This window comes from Primulina tabacum, chromosome 3 (assembly GCF_025594145.1).
Source record: "Primulina tabacum isolate GXHZ01 chromosome 3, ASM2559414v2, whole genome shotgun sequence".
In the NCBI taxonomy this organism is placed as follows: domain Eukaryota; kingdom Viridiplantae; phylum Streptophyta; class Magnoliopsida; order Lamiales; family Gesneriaceae; genus Primulina; species Primulina tabacum.
The window spans coordinates 13,856,365-13,871,094 of NC_134552.1; the positions used below are offsets into that span (position 1 = coordinate 13,856,365).

The 14,730-nt window shown below is 34.4% G+C and overlaps 2 protein-coding genes across 4 annotated transcripts; one reads left to right on the forward strand and one right to left on the reverse strand.

Annotated features, from left to right (window-relative positions):
* The first annotated feature begins 4,467 nt into the window (after positions 1-4,467).
* LOC142540608 (G-type lectin S-receptor-like serine/threonine-protein kinase At1g11300) lies at positions 4,468-9,188 on the forward strand. Of its 2 annotated transcripts, XM_075646892.1 has the most exons (8): positions 4,468-4,778; positions 4,893-6,027; positions 6,142-6,264; positions 6,387-6,592; positions 6,658-6,868; positions 7,539-7,776; positions 7,850-8,000; positions 8,548-9,188. In XM_075646892.1, exons 1-8 carry the CDS (start codon positions 4,761-4,763, stop codon positions 8,845-8,847), a joined length of 2,382 nt encoding a protein of 793 aa, XP_075503007.1. In that variant the 5' UTR covers positions 4,468-4,760; the 3' UTR covers positions 8,848-9,188. The 2 variants fall into 2 exon arrangements, with proteins under 2 accessions (XP_075503007.1, XP_075503006.1); XM_075646891.1 differs by having other exon boundaries at positions 4,468-6,027.
* Positions 9,189-9,399: 211 nt separating this feature from the next.
* LOC142540610 (protein CIA1-like) lies at positions 9,400-14,281 on the reverse strand. Of its 2 annotated transcripts, none has more exons than XM_075646895.1 (10): positions 13,909-14,281; positions 13,540-13,683; positions 13,190-13,408; positions 12,974-13,038; positions 11,979-12,044; positions 11,742-11,813; positions 10,994-11,056; positions 10,792-10,861; positions 10,074-10,157; positions 9,400-9,734 (listed from the first exon to the last, which is right to left on the reverse strand). In XM_075646895.1, exons 1-10 carry the CDS (start codon positions 14,101-14,103, stop codon positions 9,657-9,659), a joined length of 1,056 nt encoding a protein of 351 aa, XP_075503010.1. In that variant the 5' UTR covers positions 14,104-14,281; the 3' UTR covers positions 9,400-9,656. The 2 variants fall into 2 exon arrangements, with proteins under 2 accessions (XP_075503010.1, XP_075503011.1); XM_075646896.1 differs by lacking the exon at positions 9,400-9,734 and adding an exon at positions 9,743-9,915.
* Between the last annotated feature and the right edge of the window lie 449 nt (positions 14,282-14,730).

Below are 14,730 nucleotides of genomic sequence, written 5' to 3' on the forward strand. Positions count from 1 at the left end.
TTGTAATCCACCAACTCCTGGCAGTCTCTCGTAACTGGTGGAATATCAGTTTAATTCTCTGCTCATCTGAATAATCGAGTAAATCAAACAGTATTTTTATGTCATCAAACCAGTTCTCATAATCTTCAAACGTCTCGGTACCACTCAGAATCGGCGGCTGAAATAACTGAAATTCTTTCAACTGTATTTCTATCTGAGTTTCTGATACATCTATCTGTTCAGTCGAAGCACTACCCCTTTCTGGAATTCTCCGTGGAGGTATATCTACTTATCAAAACATTAGTGTCCAAATACTACAAATCTGTTCCAATCTTTCTCTAATCATCTTACTGCTGATCATGAATCAGATCTGATTCATACTCAATAATACATAATACCAACTCAAATCAGATAATCAGGTAACCATGTATTTCAAAGCAGTAAAACATAATCTCATGCTAGCATACACAATGTCAATCAACATTAAAATAATTCTCATGCTAGCAATCACATGCAAGGAAAGAAAAACTCAATCTACCTCGCTCATTCTCTTCTATCTCAGTCTAAAGGATCTATCGCTCTGATACCACCTGTTGTGGGGACCCGGACGCTAATCATCTTCTTAATCATCTTTGGGATTTAATTATCAATTGAGATAAACAGGGTCTAAAAATTTTTTTAAAATGCGGAAGGTAATGGAATCAATCTATTATACAAACCAGTATAATAATACAAATCTTGTACAACATGCTTCTAGTTCAAACTAATCTAAGGTTCAACTACTAATTTTCAAGTGTTAAACCAAATCTACATCCAAGTCCGGAATCACCACTCTAATCTCGATCACTCATCATCCTCTTGACCATGATCATTTCCCCACCTGTTGTCATGCACACATACAAACAAGACAACAGCCGGATAACTCCGGTGAGAATAAATCCCAGTATACATAATGTATACATGCAATTAACTGAATTAACATAAAAGCATGAATTATATCTTATCACATGTAGCATAATCAAACAACATGTATCAATACAAGTCTGTAAATAAAACATGAATCGTAATCTACGAAACATAAATCAATACGGATCTGTAAATCAAGTTCTAGTCTCGATATCTAAGACTCGGCTCATCTCTCATTCTAATCTAGGGATCCCGATCTAATTTAGACTTTGGTATGCTGTATCGAATGTCTACAATAGACGTCGATCTACATCTAAGCTCATCGATACACCGTAAGTCTAGAGTCTACGCGGTTCTGACAAAGACTCGGCGATTCTACCCTAGCTAGGCTGATCTGCCCTAGACTCAAACTCTGGCTCTGCTATAATTCAATAGACTAAACATATCAATCTGATAAGCTGCAAATATCAATGCAATAAAGTAAAGTATGTGATTTTGGGAAACTCAAGTCAAACCTAACTCGAGTTGTGCAATCCCGAATCAACATTTATTTATACCTTTATCTTCTCGTTCTGACGAAGACGAAGTCTCGAAGTCAAGTCTGTCCATATCAATCTGATAATGACAATTGCATAATTACAATATCAGTATATAACTCAATTCAAAATCTGTTCTGATCAATACTCAAATCAGTACATAATCTGATCCATATATGCACAAGGTCCAATCTAATTCATATCAATGATATCACGATACAATCGAAATCATTACTGAATCTGATCAATCTCAATCAATACTGAATCTGATCAATATCAATCTACTGATGTTTCGACAGCATAACAATACAGTCTTGATACCCCGTCAATCTCAACATCACAGATATAATACCAGAACTCATAACCAGTATCAGTACAACTCATAATCTGAATAATAACACAACTCTAATATAGAATCTCAACTAAATCAACTCTGAAATTCATAACAAGTTCATAAACAGTCTATTCTTTAATCTGACTTCGATTCTATGATGTCTAACATGTCAAGAACATCATATATGAATTTCATTTAATTCTGACAACATCATAATTTCAGAACATGTCTAAACGTAACAAAACTTACGTCCAGTTGTAGCCTGCGTTGATAGGAACTCAATACCGAAGTCGGATTCAAAAACAGACGGACGGATTTTTCGTAAATCTCGATCAAAATCAGAAGTTGCTTCTTCCGTTCCTTTCTTTCTTTTTTTTTTTCTGAGGATTAACGTTTGTATGTTTATATATATACATACATATCTCGTGCATGCAAGGCAAGTGGCTCACTCCTTCATAAAACACGTCTCGCGCATATGCGCGACCCCAATCGGCGCATATGCGCGAGACACTCGGTCTCCGCGCATATCCTGTACATCGCCTCGCGCATATGCGCGAGACTCTCTGGAGTTACTCGCATAGGCTTCGCGCATATGCGCCGACATCTTCCGCGCATATGCGCGAGGTCTTCTGCCTGTTTGACGCATGTGCGCCGATGCTACTGTCCTCGCACATCAATTCATACGCGATCTCATTTCGTGTCTCGGTTAGCCCTTTCATAATTATCTCGATTAAAAATCAATAATCGTAATTTAACACGGTATAAAATCTCGGGCATTACAAAAATAATATATATTTTTTTAATATGAACATTTCTTAATGGATTTTCTAATAATTTCTATAAAAAAAATTATGTAACTAACTGGATCCGGTATCAAATAATCTATAAATTATTTGATTTTATTTAAAAGTAATATATCAAAATATATACAATTTTATTTTGTTAAGATATCAAATATAAATATATAGAGTAGGTCTCTTGTGAAACGATCTCACGAATATTTATCTGTGAGACGGGTCAACCCTACCGATATTCATAATAAAAAATAATACTCTTAGTATAAAAAGTAATATTTTTTTATGGATGATCAAATAAGATATCTGTCTCACAAAACATAACCCGTGAGACCGCCTCACACAATTTTTTGTCAAATATGTAATATATATATATATATATATGTGTGTGTGTGTGTGTGTGTGTGTGTGTGTGTGGGTAAACATAAAATATTGACGATAAATTACAAAAATAAAATGAGATAATGCCTATGGTAAAAATTTAATCCTAAAACTTTCAGTTGTAATTTTAATATAAAAAATCATAAAACATAAAAATTAACTAATAGTTTAATTCAAAAATAATCTTAATTAATGTGTTTTTCTCTAAGTATATTTTTTTAAAAAATAATCGACATGTATTTTTTGATATTTTTAATAGAAAGAGTGTTTTATAAGTAAAAATATTTTTATATAATAATTTTCAAACTTATTTTATTATTGAAATAATTTTTAAAATATTTTAAAAATATTTGTCCACATCACATATGGCCTACACTGTTTTCTGACATCGCAAAAAATCAGCCAACCATTTCGCACATCATCTCGCTCTTCATGACTTCCATGTCAACACAATAGAATTTAGGAAGTCTTTTCTTTTAATTTTGAGTTAATATTTCACAATTTAAGGAATAAAGTATGTCGTTTCACTTAATTTTTATTTATCTATATTTTAATATGTATCGTATCATACGAGAAAATATCAATATCAAATAAGTAGTATTCGATTAATTTAATGATTTCAAGCAAAAAAATATATAAGTTGATGAAAAATCAAATTTCGATAATTTATATATTAAAACTACGTTTGGTTGGATGATAAAATTATGAAATGATTAAAAAAGAAATGATAAAAAGAATGACTGAAGTAGAAATATAATATATAATGATAAAATAATATTATGTTTGACATGATTGTTAAGAATGTGATAATTAAGAATCTTTTGATGAATTGAACAGTTCGGCGGCGGCGGCGGTCTGGTGACCAGTGGCCGGCGGTCGACATGCGGCGGCGGCGGTCTGCCGGCGTTCGGCTGTCAGTCGACGGCGGCCGGCAGTCGTTGACGGTTGTCGACCGACGGCGGCGGCAGCGGTCGGTGGTGGCAAGTTTGAATATAGCAGAAGGGTAAAATTGGAAAAATAGGATAGATTAAAAGTTGGATAAATAATCCTGGGAGTGATGAGTGATTATTTTATCCCAATTAATATAACATAATCATTTATAGGATATATTGACTTGGTTAAATAAAAATCATATCAAACATTGGATTAGGTGGGTTAAAAACTATAAACTCACCTGATCTCTCGTACCAAACTTAGCTTAAAACTAAAAATATATCAATTTACATCATTAAAAATACAAATGTTTCTTTAAATAAACGATTTATTTATTATAAAAAATGATAATGATATAAAATTCTATGATATGAAAGTATGGACACACCCTGTTACTGTAGCCATCGACCATAGGTAAATAATAAATGATTAATTTTATGTGTATAATCAGATTTATGCATCAATTTGTTTTAAATAAAAAAAAATTCAATATATTATTAAAATATTATGATAAATTAAATATTAAATATGATAAAATAATTAAAACAAAATCTAACTATGTAATTGTCCGTACGATATTTGTTCTACTTTCTATCATTATTCGTAAGTATCCACTGTATGCACTTGTCTTTTGTCGTCAATCTCGATCTTGAAGCCAAAGAAGAGGAATCCGTCGAATCCTCGAGCTTCTCCCCGCAGCAAATTCGTCGCCGCTCGGCCATCGCAACCAAGATACGCAGCGATATAATTAATCAGCATGGAGCCCGCATATAACTACGGCCGACTTTCTTTGGTTGACTCATGCCATCGATCTCCATTAATTTTCCACATTTTGCGGCGCTGGCTTCGAGCTTGAATTGTGGATACAAAAACTTCGGCATAAAAAGTTGAAAGTTCATGGGCTTCAAACTTCAAGTACTCTTCTTGTTGATATCTTCTTGTTTCTTTTTGAAAGTTAGTTCTGCCGTTGATACCATAAGCGCCAACCAATCCATTCGAGACCCTGACACTTTGGTTTCAAATGGGCAGAAATTCAAATTGGGTTTCTTCACCCCAGTTAATAGCACTTACCGATATGTTGGTATAATGTACAATATACCAGTGATGACTGTGATATGGGTGGCTAATAGAGAGAATCCTCTGAATGATGCAAACGGAACGTTGCTTATTTCAGGAGATGGAAATCTTGTGATCTTGGACGGGAAAAAGCAGATACTATGGTCACCAAATGTTTCGAATTCGATCCTGAATTCAAGTGCTCAGCTTTTGGATACAGGGAACCTGGTGTTACAAGATAACTCAAATGGTAAAATTGTTTGGGAAAGTTTCCTAGATGCTTCCGATTCATTTATTGAGAATCTGGAAATTTATACTGATTTAACTACAAATAAGAAAAACGTAGTGACCTCATGGAGAAGCCCTTCTGATCCAGCGCCTGGCCGATTCACCTTTACAATTGAACCTCTTGAGATTCCTCAATGTTTCGTGTGGCTAGACAGCTCTCCTTATTGGCGAAGCGGTCCCTGGGACGGTCAAGTTTTCATCGGGATACCTGAGATGAAATCTTTTCATCGGCGTGGAATCAAAGTTGTAAATGGTAATCCTGGAACTGCATATATGGCCTTCACGTCTTATAATTCATCTCTACTGTATTATGAATTGAATGCATCTGGGAATTTAGAGGAGAAGATGAGGGATGATCAAACAGGAGATTGGAAAGTATCATGGTCCTCGATTCGGACTGAGTGTAATGTATATGGTAAGTGTGGGCCATTTGGAAGCTGTAATGCTCTGAAGAGACCGATATGCTCATGTATGCCTGGATTTGAACCAAAAAACAACAAGGAATGGAGTGCAGGAAATTGGACAAGTGGATGCTCGAGAAGGGTTCTGCTCGAGTGTGGGAAGAACTCTGCTGTGGGTGAAATGGGGGGAAAAGATGGGTTTTTGAGACTGGAAACAGTGAAAGTTCCTGATCATTTGAGGTGGATTCCTACTTTAGATCCAGATTGTAGGATGCGATGCTTGAATAATTGTTCTTGTTTAGCTTATGCATATCATGCAGGCATTGGGTGTATGCTGTGGACTGAAAGCTTAATCGACGTGCAGAAGTTTCCTACTGGTGGCGCAGACTTGTATATTAGGTTGGCAGATTCAGAATTAGGTATGAATTCTCCTCCTTTTGCTAAAAAATTGAATTCATTTTAGTTCAGGAATATTAATTTCAACGCAGAATTAGTCTCAAAACTTAGATTTTTCTACATTCTTCATTGTCTAGCTTTTAGATCAGCAATAGATGAACTCAAAAAAGTTCTTGACCACAAAGCAATCGCTGCAGCTACAATAATTCCGGTTTTGATAATTGTTCCCTTATGTGCATACTTTCTGTGGAAGTGTAGAGGTATTTACTCAAAAAACACATTTCTTAATAAAAATATAACTACAACGAATTCTTTGTTAGATATCATTTCAATAACTAACATTTTCGCTTGGTCTATGAATTTTCTGACGAATATATATTAGCTGGAAGCAAGCAAAACACTATCCGAGGTTCGGAAAGGTATCCAGCCATCTCCTGGTATTCAAAAGATACCGGGATCAAAGATAATGTGCGCGGAGTTAAACTGGAGGAGTTTCAATTGCTTGACTTTGAGACGCTCTCAAATGCAACATACAGCTTTAATATAAGCAATAAACTAGGACAGGGAGGCTTTGGTCCAGTGTACAAGGTACATAAACTTTAAGGTTTTTATCATATATTGATCAAATAATTAGGTGATGGGTTGGTGTGCAGGGGATTTTAGCAAATGGACTAGAAATAGCAGTTAAAAGGCTTTCAAGATCCTCCAGTCAAGGAGTGGAGGAGTTGATAAATGAGGTTGAGGTGATCTCTAAGCTTCAGCATCGGAATCTTGTAAGACTGCTTGGTTGCTGTGTGGAGGGTGAAGAAAATATGCTTGTTTATGAATACATGCCCAATGGGAGCTTGGATGCGTATCTCTTTGGTGAGTAATTGATGCATTCTTCTGATTTGGTGACAATATCACTGTCTGAATGTTTGTCATGTGTCTTATAATGGAATGAAAATCCAATTAATATGTCAAGTGTTAGCTGCTTAGGAAGCCCATCCGTTATACCAAAAGATATTATATTAAACCCCATTGTGAAAGATCAGTTAGCTAAAACTCGAAAGTAAATAATATTATTATGAATGTTTCTTATTCATCTTATAACACTCTCAAAAGTTCAAATATTTGTTTGGAGAGATTTTTGTGAAAAAGAATTTATAAAAGGAACATATTTATGTTCCTATCACATTCAGAAGGATAAATTCAGTTGTTAAGAACTCTAATTTCTGGATAATAATTTTATATATTGAGGCACAAGAAGCAATATACCAGAAAAAAATGACTCCAAGGAGTTTCAGAGATCAATTTACAAATACAGGTGGTTTTATGGAGTTTTTAGCCTATTCAACATAAAATAAATGTAGATGTAATTTAGGATGTAGCATAAAATATAGGTGAAAGTATGATCCATGTTACAGCTTTATATCCCAAATCTTGATTAATAACAGTAAGGTCAATTCTACTGAACAAAGCATTGGATTTTGTTAAGATTCTTCTTCTCTTGTTCAGTGTTTCATGAAATGTTGGACTGGATTCAAATTTACAGAATCACATAAAAAAGGGTTTCTTGATTGGCGACAACGAGTGATCATTATCGAGGGAATTTGTAGAGGTCTTCTTTATCTTCATCGAGACTCAAGGTTAAGAATAATTCATAGAGATCTAAAAGCTAGTAACATCTTACTGGACGAAGATTTGAATCCGAAAATATCTGATTTCGGAATAGCAAGAATTTTCGGAGGAAAAGAAGATCAAGCCAATACAGCAAGGGTTGTTGGAACATAGTGAGCACTTGGTGCTTTATTCTATTATTTTCTTGCTTCATTCTATCACTTATGGTGACTTAATGTGATGCAGTGGCTATATGGCCCCAGAATATGCAGTACATGGAAGATTCTCAGAAAAATCCGACGTCTTTAGCTTTGGAGTCCTGTTGCTAGAGATTATAAGTGGAAGCAGAAATGCTTGCTTCGAGAATGATGAGCAATCCCCGAGTCTCATAGGATATGTGAGTTTTTCTTTGAATTAGAGGATCTCACCAAATTCAAATAAATAAATAAATAAAATGCCGTGCTTATTTTATCTGAAATATAGGTGTCATCCTACGTTAATCAGGACAATGAGGAAAATGTGTTAAAACTATTTGCCCTTAAATTAGAATTAATGGAGGTTAACTAACAGTAATTTTATATTTTAACAGCTACATTTATTAGTGGGTAGAGAGGTTTGGGGGTGTGTACATAAATGTACTAATATAATAACTTATTTAAAGAGTATATTATATGCCATTTATAAACGTAATATTACTTCATAAAATTAATTTTCAAGCAGTACAAAATTAAAATGTTGATCACTTTAACTAAAAAATCAGTTTATATTTGAATTTTGTAAAATGATTATAAAATTATTAGTTAAATCAGCACATATATTTTGATTTCTTAAATTTTTATAAAAGTAGATCCCTCTTTTTAAACTTGCTGTAATAATATCACGAATATATATATATATATATATATGATAAGCATATATGGTTTTTACTCTCTGAATGTTTGCAGGCGTGGAAACTGTGGAATGAAGAAAAGATTGTCAATTTGATGGACCCTTTAATACATGATTCACGAATGGAAAAGGAGATATTGAGATATGCAAATGTAGGACTATTGTGTGTTGAAGAGATTGCTAAAGATAGGCCAAATATTTCTACTGTTTTATCGATGCTTAGTAAGGAGATAGTAGACCTTCCTCATCCAATGCAACCTGCATTTACTTTGAATCTAAGGTATCCAGAAGCTTATAAGCCTTCAATCAAATGTTCTTCAAATGATGTCACCTTGACTATAATCGAAGGCCGGTAGCGTGTAGGAATTGGAACTTGGAACTCCTCATGCCATGTACTACACATTGTAAAGTTTGATAATATTATAGTTTAATCTTTGTGTTTACATGTTGATGGATCAAAGATCTCCTGAAACTGGTAAGACTTCAATCATATGTTCTTTAAAATGATATCACCTTGACTATCATTGAAGGTTGGTTGCCGGTGGACTATAGGAATTCGAACTTCTCAAATACTATACACTGTAAAGTTTGATGAATTATTGTCATTTATTACTTTAATCTTTGTGTATACATGTTAGTAACAAATACCTTTCCATCATTCCTATGTTTTGAAGAGCATACTTCTTTGGTTACATTATATCATTTATGCTGGTTTTCTAGATTGTATTATTTAGAATTTAAATATTTATGTTATGTCCTATATTAACTGGACGTCATTGTAGCAGTGTTTCTTTTATGCAGTTTTCCTTTTACAAAAATTTAAATAGACTTCATAGTTAATTTTTATAATGTAAAATTTGTGTTAGTTTTTAATCAAGATTAATGATATTTAACATGGAGAAGGAACATCCACTAATTGCATGTACAAGAGAAACAAAGGCATCTGACAATCTATTTACTCAAAACTCCATCTTAATGCTTTGTCTCATCAAATTCAAGTAGCAATGCATGTCTGTATAACTTCGAAGAACTTGACAAGGAAGTGCACTACTCTTTAGAAGTTACCGGAAAATGAAAATCATCTGCAGTAATATTTCTACAAAAGGGCAACGGAAACCACAGTAGCATAGTAGGATGGTCCTGACCATAGAGCTGTGATGGCAGTTTAGAGAGGAGGTAGAGAGGCTAATTCCCATATCTTAATTGTTCCATCGTCACTTGCAGAGGCAAGCCGCTTGCTATCCTGTATTGTTGCAACCAAGCGAGGTTTAAGATTGTTGAGATTGAGAAATATCAAAATATATGATAATTAAGAACCATTACATCATATTCAGCATGGCAGATTTATGTTGGTACCCGATGATTCAGAGAGGTCATCAACACATACAATTGGTAGACATAGATTTTCAGGTTGGTTCTTCAAACTGCAGATATTTCTTTATGTAAATGTTACCCAAAAAAAAAATTCAGAGGTTTTTGGGCATATCTCATAGCATTCGGTCAACTTATTTTACAAAGCTATGCAGAATATAAAATTTTTATCTCAAGGGATATGATATATATATGAAGTTGGATTCTTAACCTTGGGACACCATTGAACCGAATTTACTTCCTTATCATGAGCATGGGCTTTCATCAGTAGCAATTTATATGTAGGTCCATCAAACTGTAATAATATCCAAAAAAAATATTATTATTGTGAAGAAATGAAGGAATTATAATCATTACTAAGTCAGGAATGTAAAATATTCAAGATAAATGGATCACTCTTGAGATTATTCAGCTCCGATCCAAATGAATATAGACAAACTCTAATGCTGGATGTCAATGCCAGCTGCAATTTATATCTAGGACGCACAGCATTCAATTAGATAGGTGCAAGTTAACCTGAGAGCAGTTGATGCCATGATTTTATGGAAAAAAATGACATTTCAACCGAGGCTGATGAGCATAAAAGTTTTATCACGTGGAGATAGCCGCATAAAAGAGATAGTAATTTACAGAGGATCTGGAAAATGGACCTGCTAGTTGCAACTTTGCTGAAGCCAGAGGGTTTTAAACAGGCGTCCTACCATTTTGAGGTTCTTTACGATATTAATTTTCACTTAGCAGATTGAGACAAAGTGTTTCAAAACCTTATTGCTTAGAAACTCATTTATCAGAAAGAACACACATTTCCTATACATGGCAACCAAGAAATTGGGAAATTTGAAACTGTATATGATTTAAATGAATGATGATTATTTAAAAGAAAATCCAGAGAATTAATCATACGATGAATTGCATTTATGAACTTATACCAATCCATCTTCATTCTCAACAAAGAAACATAGAGCACCATCATCTGCCCCACTGCAAATTATTTCCTTCCTGTAACATCCACCACTCAAAATGAGATCAGGCAATTTTAATTATATTTGACCAATTGAAATGAAAAAATTAACCAAAAATAGAGAGAATGGTTAAAAAGAATCAGATTAACAATAAATAAAATCTTGCTACCTTGACCAATTAACAGAAAAAATTGTTTTGTTGTGATAACCAGTAAGAGTACATAGAAGTGTCCTGCAAAAATGTACAAGAATATGTAACCAAGTTGTATATAAACAATTTATAATTTTAAAATCACGACAGCACACTGGTCAATTTTGACGAATGCTTTTGAAAATGTTTGGACTCTTTCTTTACATCTTTCCATTAGATAATCTAAATGTAGAATCAATTAGAAGCTAAACAAACTTAAAGATAAGTTGTGCTGCCACAGACCGACCAACTGGACCTTACAAAGAAAAAGAATCCCAAGCAAGGTACATCAAACACAGGGATATGGAGTAACTCTGAGGAATGGAAAGGGTAAGATGGATGACATAAAATAAATTTCAAAAGCTTTAATAAGCACAATCACTGATCACATTGTGCCAATAGCTACGATTCTCAACATTTTTTAATCTCTTACTTTGAACTTTCTGACTGTTGACTGCAATATTTTAATATTGAAGCCTGTTACCATAAATGTTAGTGTTTAAGTCAAGACATATTTGGATATTTAGCAAAAAAGACTTTAATACAAAGTCAAAAAGTCTTCTTTAACATCCATCACGAGAAGGGAAAAAGAAAAAATTAAGCCTTGAGAGCAAACCGCATGGGCATCTTAAGCAGCGGTGCAGTTAAGCTTGAGTGCAAACTGCATTATTATCTTAAGCAGTTGTGCAGGTGAAGGATCAAATACAAATGGAGAAGCATTGCGTACCCAGCGGCATTTCTTTCTCCATATCGTATCATCTCAACGTCAATACTCCATATCGAAATGGAAAGATCATCACTACAAAATCAATTTTACGAAATTACTTCTAGACCATAACTGCACTCTATAGTTACTAAACATATGTTCTTGCCGGAAGTACTTAAAAAACAAAAATTAACATGCTGGCACTTCTGTTTTCACTTGCATTTGTAAGCTTAGAAACGAGAAAAGATTCACGCGTACCTACAGGCAACGATTTTGTCTGCCTTCGCATTAAAAGCTAAGGCCTGGATTGTATGTATGCCTCCACTGAAACATAAAAACAGTTGTACTAGATTTTAAAAGTATTACACACTTTCAATCAGCAAAAATTCTTAATGCACAAGTACACAATTAAGACTATATAGAAGCTTTATGACCTAATGAAGCAAAGCAAAATTCAAGCATTGGAGAAGAACCAAGATAAAATACAAATCAAAATCAGAGTATACATAGCAATTGGTTTTCCCCAAAAAATTGGCTATTAGAAGTCAAGCACTGTACAAATTAAATAATCAATACCTTATACAATTAATTAAAATTCCTCGAACATTTAGAAACATGAGGAAAATACACCAAACAGCTTGGACTGTTGTGATAGAATTTATGTGGTTTTGGTTGTTTTGCCAGTGGTTGTACACTCTCACAATGTAACTGGCCAATGCAAGAAGTGGAAACTCTTCATCATGAAAAACAAGTCATTTGATATCATAGCAGCAATAGTGCAAAGGGGTGAGTAGAAACAAAGTTAGAGATTTGGTTTCAAGTTATATTGATATTGCTGATGGGTTGAGCCGTTGAGGGGCGACAAAAAAATGTACGACCCATTTTGTCCACAGACATCTTTTACCCTCTGTACAATAACTTTTCACATAATTTTTGTCCTCCAGGGCAAGGGCCGCTATATATTTGTGGGTATTTTTTAAAATCTCTACTCTTCGTTAAGGCAATTATGCACCACCCAACTTCTCAAGTCATATAATATTGCAACATCTGCCTCGAAAATAATTAATATTGCAAATATCAAAATTTTTTGACGTCAAGCAAATTTGAAATATACGTTGCACGTTATGGCCATTAAAACATACGACAAGATATTGGACTGTGTTGTGCAAGCAAAATAAAACAAAATTTAATTTGCTGTGAACGTGATTCTGGTGTGGATTCGATTAAACATAGTGAGCAGTTTCTGAAACTACCTGTGACTTTCACCTAAAGATTGCACACATTCCCAATTAATCATGCGCAAATCCGAAACCCAAATCTACAGCAGTTATATATGTCTCATCAGCAGATGTTGGTGATATGAATTAAAGAAAAAGAAAATTATTATTCAAGCAGAGTCACCTTTACAAAGATTTTCAGTCATTTGATTCTGTCACACTCCGAACTCTATTTTTAATACACATACATACCTTGATAGTATTGTCAAAGCCACATGAAAACAGTATATCCTTCAATGGATGCCACTGAATCATTTTAACATGTCCTGCACTAGCTGCCACCATCGATAAATCTATAAAAGTGAGAGTGAATGCAACTTGCCATATCCATATTGGTTGCCGTGGGATACAGGTTGCTAGCATCGTGCCAGATGCATTCCAAGAGATATTTACAGGAGCATTGTAGTGATTCTAGACACATGTTTAGATTTTTCATCACAGGGCTCAGAAAGCATAAATAAACAATCATATAGACCATCAAACCATTATTAATACTCTACTCCAAATATGATGTTTTGCTTGATCCAATAAAATGCAAATACCTTTAAACCATGGGTGAATTTGAATTTTCCCGTGACATTCTCCCAAATGCGTATGTCACCATCAAGACTTGACGTTGCCAATAAATTGCCAGATCTCTCCCAAGCACACCATCGCACAGTTGAAGCATGCTGGTCCAACACATGCTGAATAAACACCAGAAAATCTGTGTCATTCACCTCACATTTGTCATCCAAGGAAAACAGAAAACTTTCAAACTCCTCGCAAATTCAATAAACCAAAGTCAGCAATTTACCCCTTCTATCACCAAATTAAAGTTCTTTGATTAACTCAACCCGAAAACACCTCTAGAGTACGAATAGAAGAGATCAATAAAAAAAATCATTGCGTTAAAACACGTCACGCCGAACCTTGCACTGGAAAGAGCCAGTGGCGGGGTCCTGTTCCCAAATGATGACTTTTTTGTCGGCGCCACATGAAGCGATCATGGCGGGGACACGGTTGACTCCTGAGGCTGGATTCCAGGCGATGCACCAAACCCTATCGGTATGGCCTCGAAGCGTTTCGATTTCTTTCAGCTCGAAAGTCCTATCCGCGAAATTCATCGTATAACTCGGAATCAGGTGAGATTTGATTAGAGAAGAAATCGACTACTCATTCAGCTACTGAAGAGCAATTTTAAACCAGTAACCGCTTCCAGTGCGCGGGAAGCTCTGTATGTAACAGATTCAACCACGTGTTCGCTCACTATTGGTTCTTCTCCTAACTGATTCAGTAACTGCTTCCGACATAATAATAAACCAACAACTATATGAAAGACCATTTTACCTCAAATGCCAAAAAAAATTTTTAAACCATCCACTAAGTTATCCAATTTTAGGTTTTTAAACTCTAACTCGGTACATTAACTTTTAATTTTTGTCTATTTTGATTCAATTACTGGCATGACATCAGACAAGTCAATAATTTTTTACGGCACATCAACATTTTCTGTTTCACATAGGTATTTTACGATATCGCGTCAGCATTCCGATTAAATATGACTCAAAACAAAAAAAAATATAGTGTATTAAAGTCATTTTTGAAAACTTAATGTATTAATTCAATTTTTTTTTTTTGTTCTATTAAATAGCATTCTAAAAAATTCAACATGAGAAAGACATTTGCATGCATGGGAAAAAAATCTTCTACAAGACAAGTTCTCCGCCTATGGATTCTTATCATGAGATGAT

Coding starts and splice junctions, on each gene's coding strand:
- LOC142540608 (XM_075646891.1), top strand. CDS start 4,761: ATGGGCTTCAAACTTCAAGTACTCTTCTTGTTGATATCTTCTTGTTTC. Junction 6,593..6,657: donor GCTTTGGTCCAGTGTACAAG/GTACATAAACTT, acceptor GTTGGTGTGCAG/GGGATTTTAGCAAATGGACT. Junction 7,777..7,849: donor GCAAGGGTTGTTGGAACATA/GTGAGCACTTGG, acceptor AATGTGATGCAG/TGGCTATATGGCCCCAGAAT.
- LOC142540610 (XM_075646895.1), bottom strand. CDS start 14,103: ATGAATTTCGCGGATAGGACTTTCGAGCTGAAAGAAATCGAAACGCTT. Junction 13,684..13,908: donor CTGGCTCTTTCCAGTGCAAG/GTTCGGCGTGAC, acceptor GTGTTTATTCAG/CATGTGTTGGACCAGCATGC. Junction 12,045..12,973: donor TCTTTAGGTGAAAGTCACAG/GTAGTTTCAGAA, acceptor TTTATGTTTCAG/TGGAGGCATACATACAATCC.